Source organism: Chenopodium quinoa, unplaced genomic scaffold (assembly GCF_001683475.1).
Source record: "Chenopodium quinoa cultivar QQ74 unplaced genomic scaffold, ASM168347v1, whole genome shotgun sequence".
NCBI classification, from domain to species: domain Eukaryota; kingdom Viridiplantae; phylum Streptophyta; class Magnoliopsida; order Caryophyllales; family Amaranthaceae; genus Chenopodium; species Chenopodium quinoa.
In genome coordinates this window covers 1,824,642-1,850,904 of record NW_018742763.1, presented here as the reverse complement: position 1 = coordinate 1,850,904, position 26,263 = coordinate 1,824,642, and the positions used below count along the sequence as shown (strand labels likewise).

Sequence of the window (26,263 nt, the reverse complement as noted above, 5' to 3'; positions counted from 1 at the left end):
TGAGGAAAATATTGGAATGCGGCCAAATTGGAATCAAAACCTAAACCGTGGTTGGAATCAAAACCAAGGTTGGAATCAAAATGAATGGAATCAAAGTGGTGGTGGTTATGATAACCAAGGCCAAGGTAGGGGAAACTCTTCCAATTACAATGGAAGAAGCTACTCAAACCAAAGGCCCAATTGGAATCAAAACCAACAACACTATTCCAACAACCAACAACGTTTTAATTCCAATCAGGGTTCCAGGGGTAATAGACATCAAAATGCTTCTACTTTCTCACAAAATAGTAGACCCCCCGGTTTTGACCAAGTAAGGCCCCATTCTCAAATTCCCCCTACTCAACCCCTCCAAATAGAAGCCCCTCCGGATCCTATGATGACTATGCTTCAAAATTTCATTAAAAATCAAGAAAACCATAATAAGAGTCAAGAGGAAGAAAAGAAACAAATCAAGGCACACATGAAAATGCTTGAGACCCAAATCTCTCAAATTGCCCAATCAAGTTCTTCATCCTCCCCTTCTTCATCTTCTTCTTTACCTAGCCAAGGTGTCAACCCCAAGTCTATGTATGCCATTACTACTAGAAGTGGGAAGATCCTTGAGAGTGATCTAAATGTTGAGAAGAGTCCCGATGTGAGGATAGGACTTGAGGTTGAGGATGAGTCATCAAGAGAGAATGAGATTCTAGAGGGAAGTGCCGGAAAGAATGAGAGGGGTGAGAAAGAGAAAGAGAAGGAACCCGAAAAGGAGAGCACCAAAGATGAAACATCCTTACCCCTTAATCTCCAACCTAGGAATGAAAGGTTGCCTTTTCCCCAAAGATTTGCTAGGTCTAGGCTTGATGTCCAATTCGGAAAATTTTTAGATGTAGTAAAGAGCTTGCATGTTTCTATACCCTTTTTGGATGCTATGAAAAAGATGCCTCACTACTCTAAATTCCTAAAAGACCTTTTTAATGGAAGGAGAGAAGTTAAAACTGTTAACCTAACCGCAAATTGTAGTGCTATTCTCTCTAGTAAGCTACCAACCAAATTGCAAGATCCCGGTAGTTTTTCCATCCCTTGTTCCATCAATGAGATTCATTTGAGGAAGGCTTTGTGTGATCTAGGTGCTAGCGTGAGCTTAATGCCCTTTTCTGTCTACCAAAAGCTTAATGTGGGAAACCTTTCACCTACAAACATCACCCTCCAACTAGCGGATAGGTCCACAAAATTGCCTATAGGGAAAGTTGAAGACATACCTCTTAGAGTTGGTAAGTTCACTTTTCCGGTGGACTTTTATGTTCTTGAGATGGATGAAGATGAAAGAATTACTATAATTTTGGTTAGGCCATTCCTAGCTACTTCTAAAGCAATTATTGATGTCAAAGAAGGTAAGATGACCTTGAAGGTTGACGATGATTCTATCGAATTTGATTTGAATAAGGTAATGAGACAACCTTCCTCTAGCAATGAATTCTTTAGAATAGATACAATTGAAAACTTGATGAATGAGTTTAGATACCCTCATATGCATGCTTCTAATGATCTACTTGAGAATGTTTTGTTGAATGAGAATGAGGTAGGTGATCAAAAGGAGATGCAATTATATGAGTAAATGCTTGATGAGAAAGAGGAGACAACCCCCGACCAAGAGATACTCCAAACATATGAAGTCTTCCAAGTAGAAGAGGAGGAAATCTCCAATGGTAAGGGAGCTCCGAAGGTAGAATTGAAACCACTACCTTCGGGCTTGAGGTATGTCTTTTTGGATGCTAATGATACTTTTCCGGTCATTGTCAATGCTAACCTCACGGAAGAGCAAACCTCCTCATTGCTTAGTGTTTTAAAAAAGCATAGGAAGGCTTTGGGTTATACTCTTGATGATCTCAAGGGTATAAGCCCCTCCCTATGCATGCATAAAATCGATTTAGAGGAGGGTGCTAAGCCGTGTAGGCAACGGCAAAGGAAGCTTAATCCTTCCATGCAAGAGGTTGTGAGGAAAGAGGTTTCCAAGCTACTTGAAGCAGGGATCATCTATCCAATTGCTCATAGTGATTGGGTATCTCCGGTTCAAGTAGTGCCGAAAAAGGGAGGTATGACGGTAATGGTCAATGATAAGCAACAATTGGTCCCAACCCGGCTTGTTACGGGTTGGCGTATGTGTATTGATTACCGCCAATTAAATGCCAACACTTCCAAAGACCATTTTCCATTATCGTTTATCGATCAAATGCTTGAGAGGCTTACAAAGCATGCTTTTTATTGCTTTCTTGATGGCTATTCGGGATTCTTCCAAATCCCAATTGACCCAAAAGATCAAGAAAAGACCACTTTCACTTGTCCCTACGGTACTTTTGCTTACCGTAGGATGCCTTTTGGTCTTTGTAATGCCCCAGCTACCTTCCAAAGATGCATGATGTCAATTTTCAGTGACATGATCGAGGAAGAAATGGAAGTTTTTATGGATGACTTCTCCGTTGGTGGAGGCACATATGAGAAGTGCCTAATGAATTTATCTCGTTGTTTAGAAAGGTGTGAGAGTTCCAACTTGGTGCTTTATTAGGAGAAATGCCACTTCGTGGTGGAAAATGGAATTGTTCTTGGCCATAAAATCTCCCAAGCGGGCATCGAAGTTGATGGTGCAAAGGTTGATGTGATCGAGAAGCTTCCTCCTCCCACAAATGTGAGAGAAGTGAGGTCCTTCCTTGGTCATGCCGGCTTTTACCGCCGCTTCATCAAAGATTTCTCTTTCACTGCTAAGCCTCTCACATCTCTCTTGCAACAAGATAAAGAATTTGTATTTGATGAAGCTTGTCATGAGTCATTTTGTAGGTTGAAAAGGGCTCGTTGCACTGCCCCCATTGTCCAAGGACCGGATTGGTCTCTACCATTCGAGCTAATGTGTGATGCGAGCGACGAGGCCATTGGATCGGTTATAGGACAAAGAAAGGATGGGAAACTTCATGTTATATACTATTTGTCCAAGACCCTCAACGATGCTCAACGAAATTATACAACTACCGAGAAAGAGTGAGGGTGAGGGTGAGCAAAGACTTCTAGAGCTTCATGAGTTGGAAGAGTTGAGAATGAACGCATATGACAGTGCAAGCCTCTACAAAGCAAGAACCAAGGCATGGCACGACGCTCAAATTTCCAAGAAGGAATTTGTGGAAGGACAAAAGGTCCTACTCTACAATTCAAGACTCAAGCTCTTCCCCGGGAAATTGAGGTCTAGATGGAGCGGTCTATTTCAAGTATCCAAAGTCTTTCCTTATGGCTCAGTTGAGGTATTCAATGACAAGTACCCTCCATTCAAAGTAAATGGGCACCGTCTCAAGCCATACTATGAGGGTCAACTAATTGAGAAGCCGGAAAATTTATCGCTCATTGATGTTTTCAAGTCACCATGATTCCGTGTGAAGTACGTCAAGCTAGTGACGTTAAAGAAGCGCTTACGGTAGGCAACCCGGTTTCTAACCTCTTTGATTTTATTTTCTTTCAAATCGCTTTAGCTAATCCATTTAACACTTTTCCCAATCAATTTTGATGTAGGTGTGATTGCGTGTGCCCACGAGGAAAGAGAGACAAGAGTAAAGCAAAAATGAGGAATTTTGAGAAATTGTGCTCGAATGAATACTAAAGAGACTGAACCTCAGCGCGATTTGGTCGCGGCTGAAGCGTGATTCGCAAGAGTAGAAAGGCGCGGGCGCGCCTGTTTATGAATGTTAATTGCTCCCATTCCAGAAAGTAGGAGCGATTTAAGCGCGATTAAAGAGCGGCTCGCGTCAAAAAGTAGGCGCGGGCGCGCCAGCTCTTTGGTCCTAATACTCACCCAATTTTAGAGAATAGGAGCGATTTTGTCGCGATTTGTGAGCTGCCCGCGATGCCAAAGTGGCGCGGGCGCGCTTAATCGAAGCGCGGGCGCGACAATAGCTTGGTCTGATTTCCAGGGAGTTGGAGCGATTTTATCGCGATTTAGGAGCGGGCCGCGTTCTCACTTAGGTGCGGGCGCACCTACCTTGGAAGCGGGCGCGCCTTCGTCGGGAGCGGGCGCGCCATTCTGGGTTTCAGAAAAAAAATACGGTTCGTCTTTTATTTCCCCAATCTTCCCCAAACCCTCACAAACACAACATCACCCTTCTCTCCCTTTGCGGCCGCTCCTCACCACCATACTCAAGATCATTTCTTCTTCCATCCTCTTCAATCAATCATCCTCAAGCTTCAATCATTCATCTTCTCCGTTTGTTCATCATCAAAGCAAGCAATTAGTCATCCTCAACACCAACCGCGACGAACTCGTTTGCTACTCAAAACCCTCAACAATTTGACACCGAAAACAACAATTTTTCGCATAAGGGTAAAGGTATTTAATTTCCTTCGTTAATTACTCTCTTTTGATTAATTTTTAAGCAAGGATTTTGATTATTCTAGGTTATTAGCGAAATTTGATTGATTATTGTTGAAATTACTGCTGGATTTTGTTGAAATTATTGTTGTTGGTTATTATCTTAGGCTATATTCGTTGTGTCGGTTGGATTATTATTGCTTGTGAACAGGTACATTGTAGTTTTGTGGAGGTTAAGGGTGGAAATAGTCGGAGTTGGCTTTGAAAAGGAGTGAAAACAGAAAAAAAAGGAGAGGTGGGCAGTCATGAGTCTAAGGATTGGGAAGAAGAGAAAAACTGCAAAGTCGGGACAATCGTCCCAAAACCCTAAGTCAGACCAACCCAATTCCTTACCCACCTTAAAATTCTTAAACAAAAGCCACTCCTCCATATACTCCGAGATGAAAAAACGTAAGTTGCGACCTTCTAGGCACTACCATCGTGGAGACATGATAAAACTCGGTATAAACGATGATTTGTGGATTCTTTTTGACAACCTTCGACTAGGGTCATTTGTAAACTCCTCATTCATGACCTACCAAGAACCCACATTAGAGTTTTTCTCGTCTTTTCAAGTGGATAGTCTAGAAAATAACGACTTTTGAATTTCTTTCCAACTCTTCAACAACCCCCACACCATGTCATTGGCAGAGTTCAACCGAGTCCTCGACTTTCACCCTGATGTCGACATTCACTACCCTCTTTATGAGAGCTTTAGGGAGTATAGTTAGTACGCTTGGTGGCGTTCCATTTCAGGTAAAAATGAGTTTTACACCTAGACTTCCATAGCAAGGGAGTATAGTTAGTACGCTTGGTCTCTTTATTTGAATACTCACCCCTTCTAGGACGCATGCTTTCACTTTGGATATTCTCACTTGGGCGTCATTTCGGTGAGATCTTTTTTCTTTTTTTTCTCTCTCTATTTTTCGTTTGTGTGCTTTAGGGTAGCCTTAGTTTAGATTGGACTTGAATGGTTCGAGGTTGTATGCTCTTGATTCTTCGAAATCTGGTGATCGTTGGTATTGATGCCGAACGATCCTTGTTTGACGATTGGGAATTATTTGCTTGCATGCCTTTTGCCTTTATACTCCTTTGTTTTGTATCGGATTTTTCTTTTGCTCAAATCTAATCATGTGATTGTTGTATATTTTGTGTTTCTTGTGAGCAATAATTGATGGATTGCATTCTTGAATGACTTTCTTCCTAAGGATTAAGAGTTTCCACGTTCTTGGATTGCCATTGGTTGACTCTAAGATATGTCTATGCTAAGGTAGTTGTGCTAGAACTCGTAACGCCCACCGAACCCAAATTCACTTGTTTGTGGTAAGAAGGTGTTGCCCTCATTGGGGGATTTGAAGCCCTAAAGGTAGTTTTTGTAACCCGATGTGAGTTATCTTGTTTAAGCCTCCAACACTTATTGTATGAGCGGCATAGGATCCTTACCAAGGCATGCTTAGATCGAGAACTTGATGTCAAGCTACCCGAGATCGCGACCGAACTATATCTAGGGAGGACAAAGGCATTTTCTTCGGTGACTATTTTGCTTTCCTAGGGTTTAGCTTTTCATTTGTTGCTTCCTTGTAACTTCATTTGCATATCCCCCTTGCTAACCATGTTGAGCCTACATCTCCTTGTTCTTAGCATCCTACAAACCCTATGGCCCTTTTATTTCATTTTTCCCCCGTAGAATTGTGAAGTTTGAGCCAAGAAAGTTTGTTGTAATTTTGGTTTGATAAGTTGGAAGATGATGGTTTGGTATGGAAAGTAAGGTTGTCTTCGATATTTTTGGCGTTTAATAAAAGCAAATGTGAATTCCGGAAAAAGCCGTCCATAGTTATAAAAGGCACGGACAAAGTAATCCAAGGTTGACAACAGCATGCGCTAAAAAAAAAATAAAAAAAAAATAAAAAAAATAAAAAAAATAAATAAAAAAAATAATACAAAATTTTTTGCCAATTTGCAATCAGATTTTGATGTGGTGTCCTCCCTAGTTTGCGCATTGAGGACAATACTCAATTCAAGCTTGGGGGAGAGATTCTACGCATTTCATTTATAGTTTTGTGAGATTGTGTTGAAAAAGCTTGGGGGAGATGTATTTTTGTTTGGAAATTGGTGATATTCTACGTTGTTTTCGAGAATTGGCGCCATTCTTTGCTTCACAATTAGGATTTACCACCAAATTTTCATATTTTCCTCACCTTTACCTCCTAGCCTACATTACAACCCCTTTTAAAGTCCTTTCGACTTGGATTGGTTGAGTCACTAGTCGGTGGAGGGAGCTAGATTTCAAGCATATGGAGAGAGCATGACTTGGTAAGATGTCGGGTCACCCTTGTTTCATTTGTTCCGGCTCCTTCGTGGAGTCATGACATGCTACCTTGAAGGGTGGATTTGAATCCAGATGAGGGAACGCGGTAAGAATGTATGGAATGCGGGTGGAGTGGAGCATGTTAGAGTTCTCTATGATTAGAATAACTTATCTTTCAATCAACCATTGGCATCAAAAAACGTGCTTACTCTTAGTACTTAGAAAGATTTTCATCCATCTATGCATGTCTTTTCATTATGCTCTTCATTTCCATGTTTTATTCCTTGCTTTTAGTTGATTTTCTTCTTTATTTGCTCCTTTGTTTGGGTTTGTTTTGAGCATGTTGCCAAGAGTTATGGGTTAAACTCTTTGGAAAACCCCCACGAGAGCATACTCGTCCTCATTGGCGACTTTGAGGTTTCAATTGCTTGTTGTTTATGCTAAAAACAACCGTGATTTCTACGAAAGTGAGTTAGTGTAAATTCCGTTCCCCCTTTTTTTTATTATTTTATTTTGCTTGTGTTTGAATAATCGTTTCTCATTCTCCTTTGCCTTTAGCTTTGCTCGAGGACGAGCAAAGGTTTTGCTTGGGGGAATTTGATGAGTGACATTTATGTCGCTCTTAGGACAGTCTTTTCTAGTAGTTTTAGTAATAATTCGGTCCATTTTAGTATGTTTTTGCTATGATCCGCCTAGTTCGAGTATTCTACCTTTGTGGCGCGTAATGTGTACTCATATGGTTTAGGTAGTCTATGCTCCCCTCCCCTTTTGTTGTATTACGCCTTACTTTCCTGTTTTATGGTTGCAGGTGTATGCCGTTGACTCGGAGATGGAAGGAACAAGGGCAAAACGGGAAGAAATCCAGACCAAGCAAATGGCGCGGGCGCACCACCAGAGGAGCGGGTGCGCCACCTATAGGCACGGGCGCGCATCCCTTGAGCGCGGGCGCGTTGATGAGCTGGACCAACCATTAAATACCCACTTTGGAGCGGGCGCGCATTTATAGGAGCGGCCATGCCATCATTTAAAGCGCGGGTGCGCCATTGTTAGGCGCGGGCGCGCCTGTCTGCTGCTGATTCAAATTCCGGTTTCAGCCCAAATTAACAAAGGAGGGAGGCAAAACGGCTAACGAGGGAGAACATTCTAGCATAGGGATATTATGTTAGCATAGAAACCTTAGAGGAGAGCTTTTAAGGAATTATTCTAGGTTTTTGTTTTAGCCACTTTTGTATTGAACAATCTTGATAGTTTTTAGTGTAATTTTCATTGTCTATCAACATTAGTTTTACTCTTAGTTTTTGAAGAAGTAATTTTGCAACATTGATGTATGGTCAAGCTTGGAGATTGAATGATGTATGGCTCTTTATTTGGATTTCAATGAAGGTTTTGGTATATTTCTCTATTTTCTCTTGTTTTTATGATTAAAATTTCTACCTTTGTTAGTTTAGTTGATAAAAACTTTGTCTTTCTTACTATTTAATTGGTTATAATGTTGCTTAGTATGATTGTAGTTGTAGTTATGACTAGTGAGTAGTTTCTTGTTGCTAGGGGTTTGGTGAAGATATGCTTTGAGTTTGATGTATGCTAGGCTAGGTTAATTTTGAATATTTGTTATTAAATCTTCCTTGTGCTTATACTTATTAGCCACTCCATGTTTATGGCCATATGCATGTTGTGGTTGAATGACGTGAACTAAATCGTGACGATAGTGCGACTTAGGAATAGTCATTAGGTGATTGATTATTGCATGACCTTAGCTTGTATGCCTTACGACGATAGTGTGAGTGTATGCTAGCTAGGAAAGCTCTTAATCCCGATAGGTGATTAGAGAGTATTCTTGATATTGCCTTGTATGAGTTGCTTGGGTTACATGTAAACCTATTTTCTGATGCCCAACTTCGTTGAATTCATAGCATGTTTGATCCTTCCCTCTAGTGCTTGTTTTAATTGTTATTCTATCCTCTTTAGTCATTACTTTACCCACCATACTTCTTGATCGAATTAGATTAACATTAGGAGATAAATAGCGGTGCTTAATTGTTTCCTTGTGTTCGACTCTTAACTTGCCTCTATGCTCTTTTAGTTGCATGTTTAGGACTACAAATATCATTTGATAGAGGTGTCTTAGTAACGACCTAAAATACCGCCTGTCACTCGATGTCCGACGTCTGTATTCGTAAAACTCTGTCGACTCATTAAATCCTTTCAGATTTATTTGTCGTCTCGGATCGGTGATTCGATTGGGTTCAACCCGAAGGGTTCAGTTAAGATTAAGCTGTAATATCAATTGTACCTCGATATTACTGATTGGAAGCGGCCTCCACCTAGGCATTCCGATCACTTGACCTTACTGAAGAATTAGCCTTGTAATAATTCTGAACCCTCTATCGGAAGAATACACTTGTTGGAAGGACACCATTCCTTTCAAGCGCCTGCGTCTTTAATTGTCGCGGCCGCGGTGATTAGCAAAGAGCCGTATCTCAGGGCGCGGCTCACCATCTCTAGGTTGTTCGTTATTTTACAAATCTTGAACTCTAAACCAGCGGCTTTCTCCTACGCCCCCGAGGCTACTGGGACTCTTGCGTGCCCTCTCTAAAATGCCATCTCTCCCTCCCCTTGGCCAACATAACTTGACTTTTTTCTTCCAAGGGCACTATGAACCTACAAAATAAAAACAAAAAATGTTAGTAAACACAGGAAGAGATAAAAGAAGAAGAAAAACACGAGAGGAAGCAAATTTAACCAATATAAAAGGATAAAATCAATTAGAGAGGGTACAAAAAAGTGACAAGTGAGGGTAAATCCTCCCTAAAAAGGGTTAAAATAGTGGCATAAATGCCTCACATCAAAATCCCCCACACTTGCCTTTTGCTTGTCCTTAAGCAAGACTAAAGAGGAAACAAGAAAAAAGCAAACTAGAGAAATCAACAGAAGAAAAGAAGGATAGAAAAAAAAGAAAAGCAAACACCAAAATCAAGCACTACTATGACCAATATAACATGGCAAGGCTTAGGAAAACCAATCAAGCTCTAAGGTGGAAAATGCTCCATTTGGACTCAAAAAGGAGAGACATGCACCAAAGAATACTCACCATTCTCAAGTAGACGAGGGAAAACACGTTCTAAGATGCTTATGGTTGAAAATGACAAAAACTAAGCTAAGCGTAGAGAACTAGTGACTTCATTTTACGCCCTCATCCCAACAAAAACGGGCCGCGTTCTCCCAACTAGCTTCAAATCACCCCTTAGTTGCCATCTCATGATTCCGTGAAGGAACCAGAAAAAGATATATTTATGTGAAAACATGAGAAGGTCATCCCGACATCTTAACTATGCATACTCTCTCCATAGGTTTGAAGTCTATCTTCCTCCACCGGTTTTTGACCTAACCCCCCTAAAGTATAAGGGTCTTTTCAAGGGTTGTAATGTCATGGATAAAGGTATAGGTGGGAAAACAATTTGAAAATTGGTGGTATTTCCTAAGTGAAGCAAAAGAGGGGCCCTCTCTCAAAAACAAACTTAAGGAGATTACCAAATTTCAATCAAACAACCATCAATTTATTTCTCATAACATTCCCACACCTTTTGGAAGGAAAGAGAACTTTTTTTAATTTTTTATTTTATGAGGAAACTTCATTTTATTGTCTTAAATTTCACTTGGCTTCTCATACATTTCATGGATACTCATTTCATACACAACTTCCACTTTCTCTCTAAAACAATTGTCAATACACTTCTTGCTTATAATGAACTCACTCAAAACTCAAACCTTATATGACAAATGCTTAACTAAATTATTAGGGTAGGAAAAAACATAGGTCATTAGGTTTGTAATGTGATTAAGACAAGAAGAGGAAAAATAGGCTCAAATTGGTTAGCTAGATAGGTAGATGCAAAATAGAAAATCAAATTTGTAACAAAACAAAAAATAAAGATAAGAAAAGATGAGAAATTGTGCCCTTGTCCTCCCTTAAAATGGCTAATTTCTTTGCAACACGTGTCATTTTACCCTAATTGAGGTACAGTTCTCCCTACTATAAATAGTAAGGGCAGACCTCATTAATAGGGATCGAATCATTTCCCCACAAACCAACAAAACACAAATCCCCTTGTAAACGCTATCAAATCGAGAAGCATTCATTGTCTTATTTCCACATTTAGAAAGAGACTAACTTAATCTTCGGAGGCGGAACACCCCAGCCCCAGCCGGAGTATTTCGTTATTTGTGCAGGTTCAGGCGAAGGAAGGAGCATACTAGGAAATTGTAACTCTCCCGTAGGACACATGAAAAACCCCCAAACATCTGGCGCCGTCTGTGGGAGAGTACTTTCTAGATGACTTAAGAACCGGTACAGCCGGGTAAAAGTAGTCAACCTGCTGGTGAGGTTGAGGTCCACTCGGACCAAGACACAGCCGACAATCATGAGATTGTAACCTACACATCAGCCGATGGTTCCTTCAGAACCAACCATACTCGTTCCAAAGACAAGAGGGAACGAGCAGAGCAGCAGACATGCCCAAATCATCCTACCAGGGGACCGCCTGGGTTGACTCCTGCTTCAGAGGGAGCCACCTCAGTCTCCAGAGATGAACTCATGAACATGATGATGAGCTTCAAAGGAGAGATCAAAGGCCTTCTGGACAATGCAGCCGGCCCCTGTAAAGGTCAGGCGGAAGAAAGGCGTCTGGGAAACAAGACAGCCAAAACAGTCAAGGGTAGAGCATCTACCCCGCATACGATGTCAAAAATGCCGGCTAGGCCCTTTGATTTCTCAAAGATACACACTCCCGTAAATGGAGTTAGAAAGCCCGTCCGGCACATTCAGTCGTATGGAACCAAGAAAGTCTATTATGATGCCCGGACGCTAATTCAGGATAAAAAGACTCAGCAGCGCTACGAGTCAGCATCAACGTCAACCTTTCGAGACAGCTTCAATGCCACATCAGGGAGGCACTCGAGATCAAACAATGACAGCCGGACGAGCGAGGTTTCCGCTCGATCCGGCCCTCATATGATCCAACCGGCATTGCATGGAACACCATACGCGCCTTTTGGATCTCCCTATGCCCAGCCGAGTCTTTTCGGGGGGCATCAACAGCCGCCTCTCCAGCCTATGGACTGACAGCTCCGGCTACTCAACCTTGGGGAACAGCCAACGGCGTTTTCCAGGGAAATCTTCGAGATGACCCAGCCGGCTAAGATAAAAAACGTGTTGGTAGGTGCCTATGACGGTACCACCAACCCGGAAGATCTCCTCATGGCATACACCAACCTGATGTATTTGCAGGGTTTGGATGACGCCTCATGGTGCAGGTGCTTCCCGGCAACGTTGAAAGGGATTGCTCAACGTTGGTTTGGTAACCTCCCAGCCGGATGCATCAATAATTTCAGGACCTTGGCCTACTGGTTTACGTCCAACTTTTCTATGAGCATCCCTGCCAAGAAAACAAGCCTTGATCTAGGGGCAATCCAGCAGGGAGATAAAGAGGGGCTCCGTTCATATGTCAGGAGGTTTAACCTGATGAGGATCCAAATCCATGGATTGTGTGATGACGTTGCCTATACAGATTTCTTTAAAGGCTTAAAAGACGGATCAACTTTTAAGTTTGACTTGGTTAGGAAGAGGGTCTCTACTCTTCACGAGGTGCTCATGAAGGCGGAGGCCTACATTCAGGCAATGGAATTGTATGCTGTGAAACTTCCGACGGATTACAAAAGATCCAATAAAAAAGAGAATCGGCCTACCCAGTCGGCCAAAAAGGAAGACAAGAGAAAGGGGGTATGGGCGGCAGACTCATCCGGACAACCTTTTCAGAAAAGAAAGAGGTCGGATCCGTATGTGCCCAAGTACGAGTTCAACAAGGATTGTGCCTCCATTCTCAACGAAGTAAAGGACCGGTTGAATCTTGAAAAATCGGCTCCTTTGAAGAGTCCCTTAAGTTCCTGGGATAAGAGCAAATATTGCCTTTTTCATGAGGAAATTAGCCATGACACTGAGGGTTGCTTTAGCCTCAGGCGGCTCTTTGACTGACTGGCTGACGAAGGGGCTCTCAAATCATACCAATCCAAGTCCAAGGGTGCTCCCAAACAAGGACCACCCCCAAAGAAGCCGACTACTCAATTGGATACGGATGAGGAAACCATCCTGACCAACGCTGCTCAAACCACCACCATGCGGTTTTGTACCGGATGGGGGTTATTTGAATGTTGGTTGAGAAAAAGCCAAGGCTGCTCAAACCACCCCCATGCGGTTATATACCGGATGGGGGTTATTTGAATGTTGTTTGAGAAAAAGCCAAGGCTGCTCAAACCACCCCCAAACGGTTAGATGCCGGATTGGGGCTATTTATATGTTTGAGAAAAAGCTAAAGGCTGCTCAAACAACCCCCATACAGTAAAATGCCGGATGGGGGCAATTTGAAATTTTGAGAAAAAGCCAAGGCAGCTCAAACCACCCCCATGCGGTTATGTACCGGATGGGGGTTATTTGAATGTTGTTTGAGAAAAAGCTAGAGGTTGCGTAAACAACCCTTATGCGGTTATATACCGGATGGGGATTATTTGAATATTGTTTGAGAAATAGCTAGAGGCTGCTCAAACCACCCCCATGCGGTTATGTACCGGATGGGGGTTATTTGAATGTTGTTCGAGAAAAAGCCAAGGGTGCTCAAACCACCCCCATGCGGTTATATACCGGATGGGGGTTATTTGAATATTGTTTGAGAAAAAGCCAAGGCTGCTCAAAAAACCCCCATACGGTTAGATGCCGGATGGGGGCTATTTGTATGTTTGAGAAAAACCTAAAGGTTGCACAAACAACCCCCATACGGTAAGATGCCGGATTGATGCAATTTGAAAGTTTGAGAAAAAGCCAAGGCTGCTCAAACCACCCCCATGCGGTTTTGTACCAAATGGGGGTTATTTGAATGTTGTTTGAGAAAATGCTAAAGGCTGCTCAAACAAACCCCATACGGTAAGATGCCGGATGGGGACAATTTGAAAGTTTGAGAAAAAGCCAACGCTGCTCAAACCACCACCATGCGGTTTTGTACCGGATGGGGGTTATTTGAATGTTGTTTGAGAAAAAGCCAAGGCTGCTCAAACCACCCCCATGCGGTTATGTACCGGATGGGGGTTATTTGAATGTTGTTTGAGAAAAGCTAAGGTTGCTGAAACAACCCCCATACGGTTATGTACCGGATGGGGGCTATTTGTATGTTTGAGAAAAAGCCAACGCTGCTCAAACCACCCCCATGCGGTTTTGTACCGGATGGGGGTTATTTGAATGTTGTTTGAGAAAAAGCTAAAGGCTGCTCAAACAACCCCTATACGGTAAGATGCCGGATGGGGGCAATTTGAAAGTTTGAGAAAAAGCCAACGCTGCTCAAACCACCACCATGCGGTTTTGTACCGGATGGGGGTTATTTGAATGTTGTTTGAGAAAAAGCCAAGGCTGCTCAAACCACCCCCATGCGATTATATACCAGATGGGGGTTATTTGAATGTTGTTTGAGACAAAGCCAAGGCTGCTCAAACGACCCCCATACAGTTAGATGTCGGATGGGGGCTATTTATATGTTTGAGAAAAAGCTAAAGACTGCTTAAACAACCCCCATACGGTAAGATGTCGGATGGGGGCAATATGAAAGTTTGAGAAAAAGCCAAGGCTGCTCAAACCAGCCCCATGCGGTTATGTACCGGATGGGGGTTATTTGAATGTTGTTTGAGAAAAAGCTAGAGGCTGCGTAAACCACCCCATGCGGTTATATACCGGATGGGGATTATTTGAATATTGTTTGAGAAATAGCAAGAGGCTGCTCAAACCACCCCCATGCGGTTATGTACCGGATAAGGGTTATTTGAATGTCGTTTGAGAAAAAGCCAAGGGTGCTCAAACCACCCCCATGCGGTAATGTACCTATTGGGGGTTATTAGAATGTTGTTTGAGAAAAAGCCAAGGCTGCTAAAACCACCCCCATACAGTTATATACCGGATGGGGGTTATTTGAATGTTGTTTGAGAAAAAGCCAAGGCTGCTCAAACAACCCTCATACGGTTAGATGCCGGATGGGGGCTATTTGTATGTTTGAGAAAAAGCTAAAGGTTGCTCAAACAACCCCCATACGATAAGATGCCGGATGGGGGCAATTTGAAAGTTTGAGAAAAAGCCAAGGCTGCTAAAACCACCCCCATGCGGTTTTATACCGGATGGGGGTTATTTGAATGTTGTTTGAGAAAAAGCTAAAGGCTGCTCAAACAACCCCCATACGGTAAGATGCCAGATGGGGGCAATTTGAAAGTTTGAGAAAAAGCCAAGGCTGCTCAAACCACCCCCATGCGGTTTTGTACCGGATGAGGGTTATTTGAATGTTGTTTGAGAAAAAGCTAAAGGCTGCTCAAACAACCCCCATACGGTAAGATGCCGGATGGGGGCAATTTGAAAGTTTGAGAAAAAGCCAACGCTGCTCAAACCACCACCATGCGGTTTTGTACCGGATGGGGGTTATTTGAATGTTGTTTGAGAAAAAGCCAAGGCTGCTCAATCCACCCCCATGCGGTTATATACCGGATGGGGGTTATTTGAATGTTGTTTGAGAAAAAGCCAAGGCGTCTCAAACCACCCCCATGCAGTTGTACACTGGATGGGGGTTATTTGAATATTGTTTGAGAAAAAGCCAAGGCTGCTCAAACCACCCCCATGCGGTTATGTACTGGAATGGGGGTTATTTGAATGTTGTTTGAGAAAAAGCTAGAGGCTGCTCAAACCACCCCCATGCGGTTATATACCGGATGGGGGTTATTTGAATATTGTTTGAGAAATAGCTAGAGGATGCTCAAACCACCACCATGCGGTTTTGTACCGGATGGGGGTTATTTGAATGTTGTTTGAGAAAAAGCCAAGGCTGCTCAAACCACCCCCATGCGGTTATGTATCGGATGGGTGTTATTTGAATGTTGTTTGAGAAAAAGCTAGAGGCTGCGTAAACCACCCCCATGCGGTTATATACCGGATGGGGATTATTTGAATATTGTTTGAGAAATAGCTAGAGGCTGCTCAAACCACCCCCATGCGGTTATGTACCGGATGGGGGTTATTTGAATGTTGTTTGAGAAAAAGCCAAGGCTGCTCAAACCACCCCCATGCGGTTATATACCGGATAGGGGTTATTTGAATGTTGTTTGAGAAAAAGCCAAGGCTGCTCAAACCACGCCCATACGGTTAGATGCCGGATGGGGGCTATTTATATGTTTGAGAAAAAGGTAAAGGCTGTTCAAAAAACCCCCATACGGTAAGATGCCGGATGGGGGCAATTTGAAAGTTAAAGAAAAAGCCAAGGCTGCTCAAACCACCCCCATGCGGTTTTGTACCGGATGGGGGTTATTTGAATGTTGTTTGAGAAAAAGCTAAATGCTGCTCAAACTACCCCCATATGGTAAGATGCCGGACGGGGCAATTTGAAAGTTTGAGAAAAAGCAAACGGTGCTCAAACCACCACCATGCGGTTTCGTACCGGATGGGGGTTATTTGACTGTTGTTTGAGAAAAAGCCAAGGCTGCTCAAACCACCCCCATGCGGTTATATACCGGATGGGGGTTATTTGAATGTTGTTTGAGAAAAAGCCAAGGCTGCTCAAACCACGCCCATACGGTTAGATGCCGGATGGGGGCTATTTATATGTTTGAGAAAAAGCTAAAGGCTGCTCAAACAACCCCCATACGGTAAGATGCCAGATGGGGGCAATTTGAAAGTTTGAGAAAAAGCCAAGGCTGCTCAAACCACCCCCATGCGGTTATGTGTCGGATGGGTGTTATTTGAATGTTGTTTGAGAAAAAGCTAGAGGCTGCGTAAACCACCCCCATGCGGTTATATACCGGATGGGGATTATTTGAATATTGTTTGAGAAATAGCTAGAGGCTTCTCAAACCACCCCCATGCGGTTATGTACCGGATGGGGGTTATTTGAATGTTGTTTGAGAAAAAGTCAAGGGTGCTCAAACCACCCCCATGAGGTTATGTACCGAATGGGGGTTATTTGAATGTTGTTTGAGAAAAAGCCAAGGCTGCTCAAACCACCCCCATGCGGTTTTGTACCGGATGGGGGTTATTTGAATGTTGTTTGAGAAAAAGCCAAGGCTGCTCAATCCACCCCCATGCGGTTATATACCGGATGGGGGTTATTTGAATGTTGTTTGAGAAAAAGCCAAGGCGTCTCAAACCACCCCCATGCAGTTGTACACTGGATGGGGGTTATTTGAATATTGTTTGAGAAAAAGCCAAGGCTGCTCAAACCACCCCCATGCGGTTATGTACTGGAATGGGGGTTATTTGAATGTTGTTTGAGAAAAAGCTAGAGGCTGCTCAAACCACCCCCATGCGGTTATATACCGGATGGGGGTTATTTGAATATTGTTTGAGAAATAGCTAGAGGATGCTCAAACCACCACCATGCGGTTTTGTACCGGATGGGGGTTATTTGAATGTTGTTTGAGAAAAAGCCAAGGCTGCTCAAACCACCCCCATGCGGTTATGTATCGGATGGGTGTTATTTGAATGTTGTTTGAGAAAAAGCTAGAGGCTGCGTAAACCACCCCCATGCGGTTATATACCGGATGGGGATTATTTGAATATTGTTTGAGAAATAGCTAGAGGCTGCTCAAACCACCCCCATGCGGTTATGTACCGGATGGGGGTTATTTGAATGTTGTTTGAGAAAAAGCCAAGGCTGCTCAAACCACCCCCATGCGGTTATATACCGGATGGGGGTTATTTGAATGTTGTTTGAGAAAAAGCCAAGGCTGCTCAAACCACGCCCATACGGTTAGATGCCGGATGGGGACTATTTATATGTTTGAGAAAAAGGTAAAGGCTGTTCAAACAACCCCCATACGGTAAGATGCCGGATGGGGGCAATTTGAAAGTTAAAGAAAAAGCCAAGGCTGCTCAAACCACCCCCATGCGGTTTTGTACCGGATGGGGGTTATTTGAATGTTGTTTGAGAAAAAGCTAAATGCTGCTCAAACTACCCCCATACGGTAAGATGCCGGACGGGGCAATTTGAAAGTTTGAGAAAAAGCAAACGGTGCTCAAACCACCACCATGCGGTTTCGTACCGGATGGGGGTTATTTGAATGTTGTTTGAGAAAAAGCCAAGGCTGCTCAAACCACCCCCATGCGGTTATATACCGGATGGGGGTTATTTGAATGTTGTTTGAGAAAAAGCCAAGGCTGCTCAAACCACGCCCATACGGTTAGATGCCGGATGGGGGCTATTTATATGTTTGAGAAAAAGCTAAAGGCTGCTCAAACAACCCCCATACGGTAAGATGCCAGATGGGGGCTATTTGAAAGTTTGAGAAAAAGCCAAGGCTGCTCAAACCACCCCCATGCGGTTATGTGTCGGATGGGTGTTATTTGAATGTTGTTTGAGAAAAAGCTAGAGGCTGCGTAAACCACCCCCATGCGGTTATATACCGGATGGGGATTATTTGAATATTGTTTGAGAAATAGCTAGAGGCTGCTCAAACCACCCCCATGCGGTTATGTACCGGATGGGGGTTATTTGAATGTTGTTTGAGAAAAAGTCAAAGGTGCTCAAACCACCCCCATGAGGTTATGTACCGAATGGGGGTTATTTGAATGTTGTTTGAGAAAAAGCCAAGGCTGCTCAAACCACCCCCATGCGGTTATATACCTGATAGGGGTTATTTGAATCTTGTTTGAGAAAAAGCCAAGGCTGCTCAAACAACCCCCATACGGTTAGATGCCGGATGGGGGCTATTTGTATGTTTGAGAATAAAGCTAAAGGCTGCTCAAACAACCCCCATACGGTAAGATGCCGGATGGGGGCAATTTAAAAGTTTGAGAAAAAGCCAAGGCTGCGCTAACCACCCCCATGCGGTTTTTGACCGGATGGGGGTTATTTGAATGTTGTTTGAGAAAAAGCTAAAGGCTACTCAAACAACCCCCATACAGTAAGATGCCGGATGGGGCAATTTGAAAGTTTGAGAAAAAAGCCAACGCTGCTCAAACCACCACCATGCGGTTTTGTACCGGATGGGGGTTATTTGAATGTTGTTTGAGAAAAAGCCAAGGCTGCTCAAACCACCCCCATGCGGTTATATACCGGATGGGGGTTATTTGAATGTTGTTTGAGAAAAAAGCCAAGGCTGCTCAAACCACGCCCATACGGTTAGATGCCGGATGGGGGCTATTTATATGTTTGAGAAAAAGCTAAAGGCTGCTCAAACAACCCCCATACGGTAAGATGTCGAATGGAGGCAATTTGAAAGTTTGAGAAAAAGCCAAGGCTGCTCAAACCACCCCCATGCGGTTATGTAACGGATGGGGGTTATTTGTATGTTGTTTGAGAAAAAGCTAGAGGTTGCGTAAACCACCCCCATGCGGTTATATACCGGATGGGGATTATTTGACTATTGTTTGAAAAATAGCTAGAGGCTGCTCAAACCACCCCCATGCGGTTATGTATCGGATGGGGGTTATTTGAATGTTGTTTGACAAAAAGCCAAGGCTGATCAAACCACCCCCATTCGGTTATTTACTAGATAGGGGTTATTTGAATGTTGTTTGAGAAAAAGCCTAGGCTGCTCAAACCACCCCCATGCGGTTATTTACCGGATAGGGGTTATTTGAATGTTGTTTGAGAAAAAGCCAAGGCTGCTCAAACAACCCCCATACGGTTAGATGCCGGATGGGGGCTATTTGTATGTTTGAGAATAAAGCTAAAGGCTGCTCAAACAACCCCCATACGGTAAGATGCCGGATGGGGCAATTTAAAAGTTTGAGAAAAAGCCAAGGCTGCTCTAACCACCCCCATGCGGTTTTTTACCGGATGGGGGTTATTTGAATGTTGTTTGAGAAAAAGCTAAAGGCTGCTCAAACAACCCCATACGGTAAGATGCCGGATGGGGCAATTTGAAAGTTTGAGAAAAAGCCAATGCTGCTCAAACCACCACCGTGCGGTTTTGTACCGGATGGGGGTTATTTGAATGTTGTTTGAGAAAAAGCCAAGGCTGCTCAAACCACCCCCATGCGGTTATATACCGGATGGGGGTTATTTAAATGTTGTTTGAGAAAAAGCCAAGGCTGCTCAAACCACGCCCATACGGTTAGATGCCGGATGGGGGCTATTTATATGTTTGAGAAAAAGCTAAAGGCTGCTCAAACAACCCCCATACGGTAAGATGTCGGATGGGGGCAATTTGAAAGTTTGAGAAAAAGCCAAGGCTGCTCAAACCACCCCCATGCGGTTATGTACCGGATGGGGGTTATTTGTATGTTGTTTGAGAAAAAGCTAGAGGTTGCGTAAACCACCCCCATGCGGTTATATATACCGGATGGGGGTTATTTGAATATTGTTTGAGAAATAGCTAGAGGCTGCTCAAACCACCCCCATGCGGTTATGTACCGGATGGGGGTTATTTGAATGTTGTTTGAGAAAAAGCCAAGGCTGATCAAACCACCCCCATGCGGTTATTTATTGGATGGGGGTTATTTGAATGTTGTTTGAGAAAAAGCCTAGGCTGCTCAAAACACCCCCATGCGGTTATTTACCGGATGGGGGTTATTTGAATGTTGTTTGAGAAAAAGCCAAGGCTGCTCAAACAACCCCCATACGGTTAGATGCCGGATGGGGGATATTTGTATGTTTGAGAAAAAGCTAAAGGCTGCTCAAACAGCCCCCATACGGTAAGATGCCGGATGGGGGCAATTTGAAAGTTTGAGAAAAAGCCAAGGCTGCTCAAACCAACCCTATGCGGTTTTGTACCGGATGAGGGTTATTTGAATGTTGTTTGAGAAAAAGCCAAGGCTGCTCAAACCACCCACATGCGGTTATATGCCGGATGGGGGTTATTTGAATGTTGTTTGAGAAAAAGCCAATGCTGCTCAAACAACCCCCATACGGTTAGATGCCAGATGGCGGCTATTTGTATGTTTGAGAAAAAGCTAAAGGCTGCTCAAACAACCCCCATACGGTAAGATGTCGGATGGGGGCAGTTTGAAAGTTTGAGAAAAAGCCAACGCTGCTCAAACCACCACCATGCGGTTTTGTACCGGATGGGGGTTATTTGAATGTTGTTTGAGAAAAAGCCAAGGCTGCTCAAACCACGCCCATACGGTTAGATGCCGGATAGGGGCTGTTTATATGTTTGAGAAAAAGCTAAAGGCTGTTCAAACAACCCCCATACGGTAAGATGCCGGATGGGGGCAATTTGAAAGTTAAAGAAAAAGCCAAGGCTGCTCAAACCACCCCCATGCGGTTTTGTACCGGATGGGGGTTATTTGAATGTTGTTTGAGAAAAAGCTAAAGGCTGCTCAAACAACCCCCATACGGTAAGATGCCGGACGGGGCAATTTGAAAGTTTGAAAAAAAGCCAATGCTGCTCAAACCACAACCATGCAGTTTCGTACAGGATGGGGGTTATTTGTATGTTATTTGAGAAAAAGCTAAGGCTGCTCAAACCACCCCCATGCGGTTATATACCGGATGGGGGTTATTTGAATGTTGTTTGAGAAAAAGCCAAGGCTGCTCAAACCACCCCCATACGGTTAGATGCCGGATGGCGGCTATTTGTATGTTTGATAAAAAGCTAAAGGCTGCTCAAACAACCCCCATACGGTAAGATGTCGGATGGGGGCAATTTGAAAGTTTGAGAAAAAGCCAACGCTGCTCAAACCACCCCCATGCGGTTTTGTACCGGATGGGGGTTATTAGAATGTTGTTTGAGAAAAAGCTAGAGGCTGCGTAAACCACCCCCATGCGGTTATATACCGGATGGGGATTATTTGAATATTGTTTGAGAAATAGCTAGAGGCTGCTCAAACCACCCCCATGCGGTTATGTACCGGATGAGGGTTTTTTGAATGTTGTTTGAGAAAAAGTCAAGGTTGCTCAAACCACCCCCATGCGGTTATGTACCGAATGGGGGTTATTTGAATGTTGTTTGAGAAAAATCCTAGGCTGCTCAAACCACCCCCATGCGGTTATATACCGGATGGGGGTTATTTGAATGTTGTTTGAGAAAAAGCCAAGGCTGCTCAAACAACCCTGATCAGTGGCCATTTGGCCCACTTTTCTACTTCGTTTCTTCCCCGATTGAGCCCTTTGTTTGCCCTTTTTCCTCTATTTTAGCTTAGTTTTGTTATTATTGAGCATATTTGTTACTTGGAGTGGTTTTGAGTCATTTTTGGCTCATTTCCTAAGGTTTTATTCCCTCTCCTTTAACCCATTTCAATTTGCTCCTATTAGAACCTTTCCTATGATTTATGTTTTCCATCTTACAGGTCCTCCCGTGGCTAAGAAAGCAAGGATTGGATGCAAGGATTAGGCATGCTTTGGAGTCAAAGGGATTGGAGCATTAGAGCCCAAAATATGAAGGAAAGAAGAGTTCAGAGCGGGCGCTCTAGATATGGAGCGGGCGCTCTGTATTCCTTGCTGCAGAAAAACCAAGTACCCAACCCTCAGAGCGGGTGCTCTAATGTTGATGCGGGCGCTCTAGCTCCCAGAATAATCAGAGCATTTTCTGCGAGACTTCAGAGCGGGCGCTCTGGCCTTAGAGCGGGCGCTCCGTGTTCCCCTGACCGATTTGAACTCTGCTACACGCGTAGGCCGACGGCTCTAATTATTTTACTCTGCACGTGATGCCTAAAATTTTGGGCCTTGATTTGGGTTAGGTTTTAGAGGAGGGTATAAATACCTCTCTTCCTTGTAATTGGGAGGAGAGAGGTATGTAGAGAGAGAAATATTAGAAAATCAGATTTCAGCTTATTGTTTTTTTTTTTCTTTCTTTTGCACTTTAGATTAGTTAGGGTTTAGTTCCTCATTAGATCTAAAACACTACTCTTTGTTACTCTCTTTCATTTTCAATCCAAGATTAAATCTTTTGGTATTATTTCTATCCCTACTCTTTATTTATTGCTTTATTTATCTATTTTAATTAGTTTTAGCTTATCTTTAGTTGTTATTTCAAGTCAATAGAATAGTTTAATATCTTAGTTGCCTCCTTGTTTAAACTTGCAATTTCTGGTTTTGATCCTTTATTTTCTTGCTATTAGTATAATATTATCCTTATTTGCTTAGATTTCATGCTATTTAGAATAGATTACAAGTAGACTTAACATATTCTCTTCAAAGTTAACTTCTTTAGTAAAGTTTAATCATCCTATTTTCTGGTTTTAGCCATGTTTCTCTCATTAAACTTAGTTTTTGCTTTTGTTAATGTTCTTGTGTGCTTTGGTATGACCCTTCCTTCTCTAGGCTAGGTTTCTAGCTAGGGGAGGGGGAAATGATGAACTAATGATGAAATGAATGATATGTGGTGCAAGATTGGGTAGATTGAGAAGTTTTGCAATTGATTCCAACCTAGGTTTTAGTTGTTAGGAATTAGAGATTGATCACCTCTAAGACCCTATTTTGTGTTGCATGCTAGTTGCGCGAGAGTGAGCTTGTATGTGATGATGACTACGTTAGGGATGACCTCGACCACCGAGGCGGGGTTGGGTAGGCGGTGTTTAGGTGAGCCCGAGAGGGAATCCTAGATGTTGGACCATAGGCCCCAATTGTTTGGTTGACCGATTGAACCATTCTTGTTGCCTCTAATTGTTGAAATCATTGTTAGTTAGGAATTCTCCCCTATCCCCTAGTGTTTGCTATTCCTTGATTTTCGAAGTTTTATACCTCTGCTTGTTGCTTGTTATTTTAGTTCTTAGTTTATTTGTTTCCCTAGTAGCTATAGATAAATCCATCAAAAATTTATTCCTCCCTTTTCAATTGACTTATAAGTGATCTAAGCAAGAGACGTTTGACCTTCCCTGAGGATTCGACCCCTCTTCCACTATGCTACATTTGGTTAGTTTAGGACGTGGGTTTTCTTTTTATTCTTGACTCGACCTTTAGGAACTAACGACACCTAGGGGGCCGATCAAGTTTTGGCGCCGTTGCCGGGGAATGGCAACATTGTTTATTGCTTAGTTATCTTGTTTTTCAATTGTTTTCTACTTCTATCCTTCTATTTTTCATTTATTTCTCCGTTGTTGTCATTCGCTAATTGTCTGCTTAGCTGTGTTGAATGCTTAGAAGATCACACGGACCACCTACTCACGACCTCGATCTCGACATTGACCGCACTCTAAGGCGAGTGAGGAGACTATTTGTTGAACAAACGGGTGAGGAGGAGGAGTTCTTTGATTCTTCTAGTGATATTTCTTCAGACATGGGGGATGCCAATGGCGCTCTTTTTGGTGACTTTGGTAATCCGGGTAGTCATGAATTGCAATGTGGGCTTCTACTTCCTACAACGGAAACAAATTTCACTATCCACCCGCACTACACTCAAATGGTGCGTGGAGATCAATTTTCTGGAGCAGCTCATGAAGATCCGATAGAGCATTTGGACAAATTTCTCGAGACATGTTCTTTAATCCAAACCAACCAAGTCACTCAAGAATACATCCGGATGCACCTTTTTCGGTATTCGCTCACAGGCAAGGCTTATAGGTGGCTCAAAAACCTAAAGCCCGGCTCGTTGGCCACATGGAGAGACACGGCCAAAGCTTTCTTGAACAAGTTCATTCCCGAAGACAAATCAACCGAATTGAGGCAGAAAATTTCATCATTTAGGCAAGAAAGGTATGAATCTTTGGGGGAAGCTTGGGACCGGTTTAAAGAGTATGTGAGAGCTTGCCCACACCATGAGTTTGACAAGCAACTTCTCATCAAGTTCTTCTATGATGGTCTTGACGACATACCCAAGCAAAATTTGAATTCCGGATGTGGTGGACATATTAGCAAGGTGCCTCAAGCTCAATTGGAGGACACCATAGAGGAAGTTGTGAGGTACTATTCTACGAGTGGTGGAAGAAGAAGAGGTGAAGAGAGAGCTTCGGGCAAATTCGAGCTTGATCAAGGTTCACTCAAGGCTCTTATGGAACAAGTCATTGACAAGAAGCTGGGAAATAGCCAAGGGTCTTCATCTTCCTCCACCAATCAAGTACACTCTTTCTCTTGTGAGAATTGTGGGGGTACCAACCATGATATATCATATTGTGGTGGTCGAGACCCCGAACATGTAGCGGTAATGGGGTACATGAACAATCAACGTGATAATTGGAGAGCCCCCAATGCCAATTATGGTAATAGATTTCAAGATGCAAGTGGCCCAAGCCACAACACGGGTCAAATGGCTCCCTTTCCAAATCCAAATGCTAGCAATCACCCTAGAGCACCATTCAAGCAAGGACCACCCAACCAATTTCAAAATTTCCAACCCAACCCTTCCATGCAAAATGATCCTAATCAACAAATGCTCATGGAAACTCTCAATAGAATCCAATCAAGCCTATCCGCCATGGATCAAAGAATAACCAATAGTGAGCGAAAAGCGGATCAAAGGCATCAAGAGGTCACCGCACATCAAAAGATGATGGATAATCAAGTGGCTCAACTCGCCGAGAGGGTGACCAATCTAGCCAATGAGAAGCTCCCGGGCCAACCTACTACCAACCCGGCTACCACCCATCATATCAAATCTATCTCTCTTAGGTCCGGAAAGTCTTATGAGGGGCCTAGGAGTGATCAATCGGAGCACAACAAGGAGGGTGAAGAGCAAGTGGTTGAAGAGGTCAATGGAGATAGCCAAGGTCAAATAATTGACAATAGTGTTGAAGGAAGCATTGAGAAGAAGAAGGGTGAAGGTAGTGAAAAGAGCAAGGAAGTTGGGAAAGACAAGCAACCATCAACATCTTATCAACCATCAAGGTTTGAACCACCACCGCCTTATCCCGAGAGGATTGTTGAGAGGAGATTGAATGACAAGTACAACAAGTTTATGGCTATGCTCAAGTCACTTCACATCAACATTCCATTCCTTGAAGCCATGACTCAAATGCCACCCTATGCAAAATTCCTCAAGGAACTCCTCTCCAACAAAAAGAAGCTAAGTGATGAGTGTATCACTCTTCCTCATCAAGTTAGTGCCCTAGTGCAAAGAACCTTGCCTACCAAGCAATGTGATCCGGGAAGCTTCACTCTTCCGGTCAAGATTGGTGATATGGAGACCACGGGTGCACTAGCCGATCTTGGGGCAAGTGTGAGCCTCATGCCACTATCCATTGCAAAGAAGCTCAAGTTCGAGATGATACCTTCAAGAAAGGTGATTCAATTAGCCGACCGGTCCACAAAATTCCCATGCGGTGAGTTAGAAGACGTTCCTATCAAGATTGGGAATTTGTTTGTGCCTTGCGATTTTGTGGTGATGGATATGGAGGAGGACCCTCATACTCCTCTTATCCTTGGAAGAGAGGCACTCAAGACCATGGGAGCGGTCGTCAATTGCAAAGATAATACCATTACATGTGAGGTGGCCAATGAGAAGTACAAGTTTGAATTCTCAAAGACTTTGAAGCAACCTATGGTAGAGAAGATTTGGCGGGTGGACTTGGTGGACTCCGAACTTGATGAATTGGTGAAGTCTCATGAGGTAATTAAAGACAAGGGTGATGAAGACCTCCCATGTGAGGAGGTGGGTGAAGGAGAATCTTTGTGTGCCTTGGAGGTTGAAAGCCTTGAAGG

At 43.2% G+C, this 26,263-nt stretch overlaps 1 protein-coding gene across 1 annotated transcript; it reads left to right on the top strand.

The window, feature by feature from the left end:
• Positions 1-460: 460 nt before the first annotated feature.
• On the top strand, positions 461-1,597 carry LOC110724379. Its single transcript, XM_021903798.1, has one exon. It carries the CDS (start codon positions 461-463, stop codon positions 1,595-1,597), a length of 1,137 nt encoding a protein of 378 aa, XP_021759490.1.
• Positions 1,598-26,263: the final 24,666 nt, after the last annotated feature.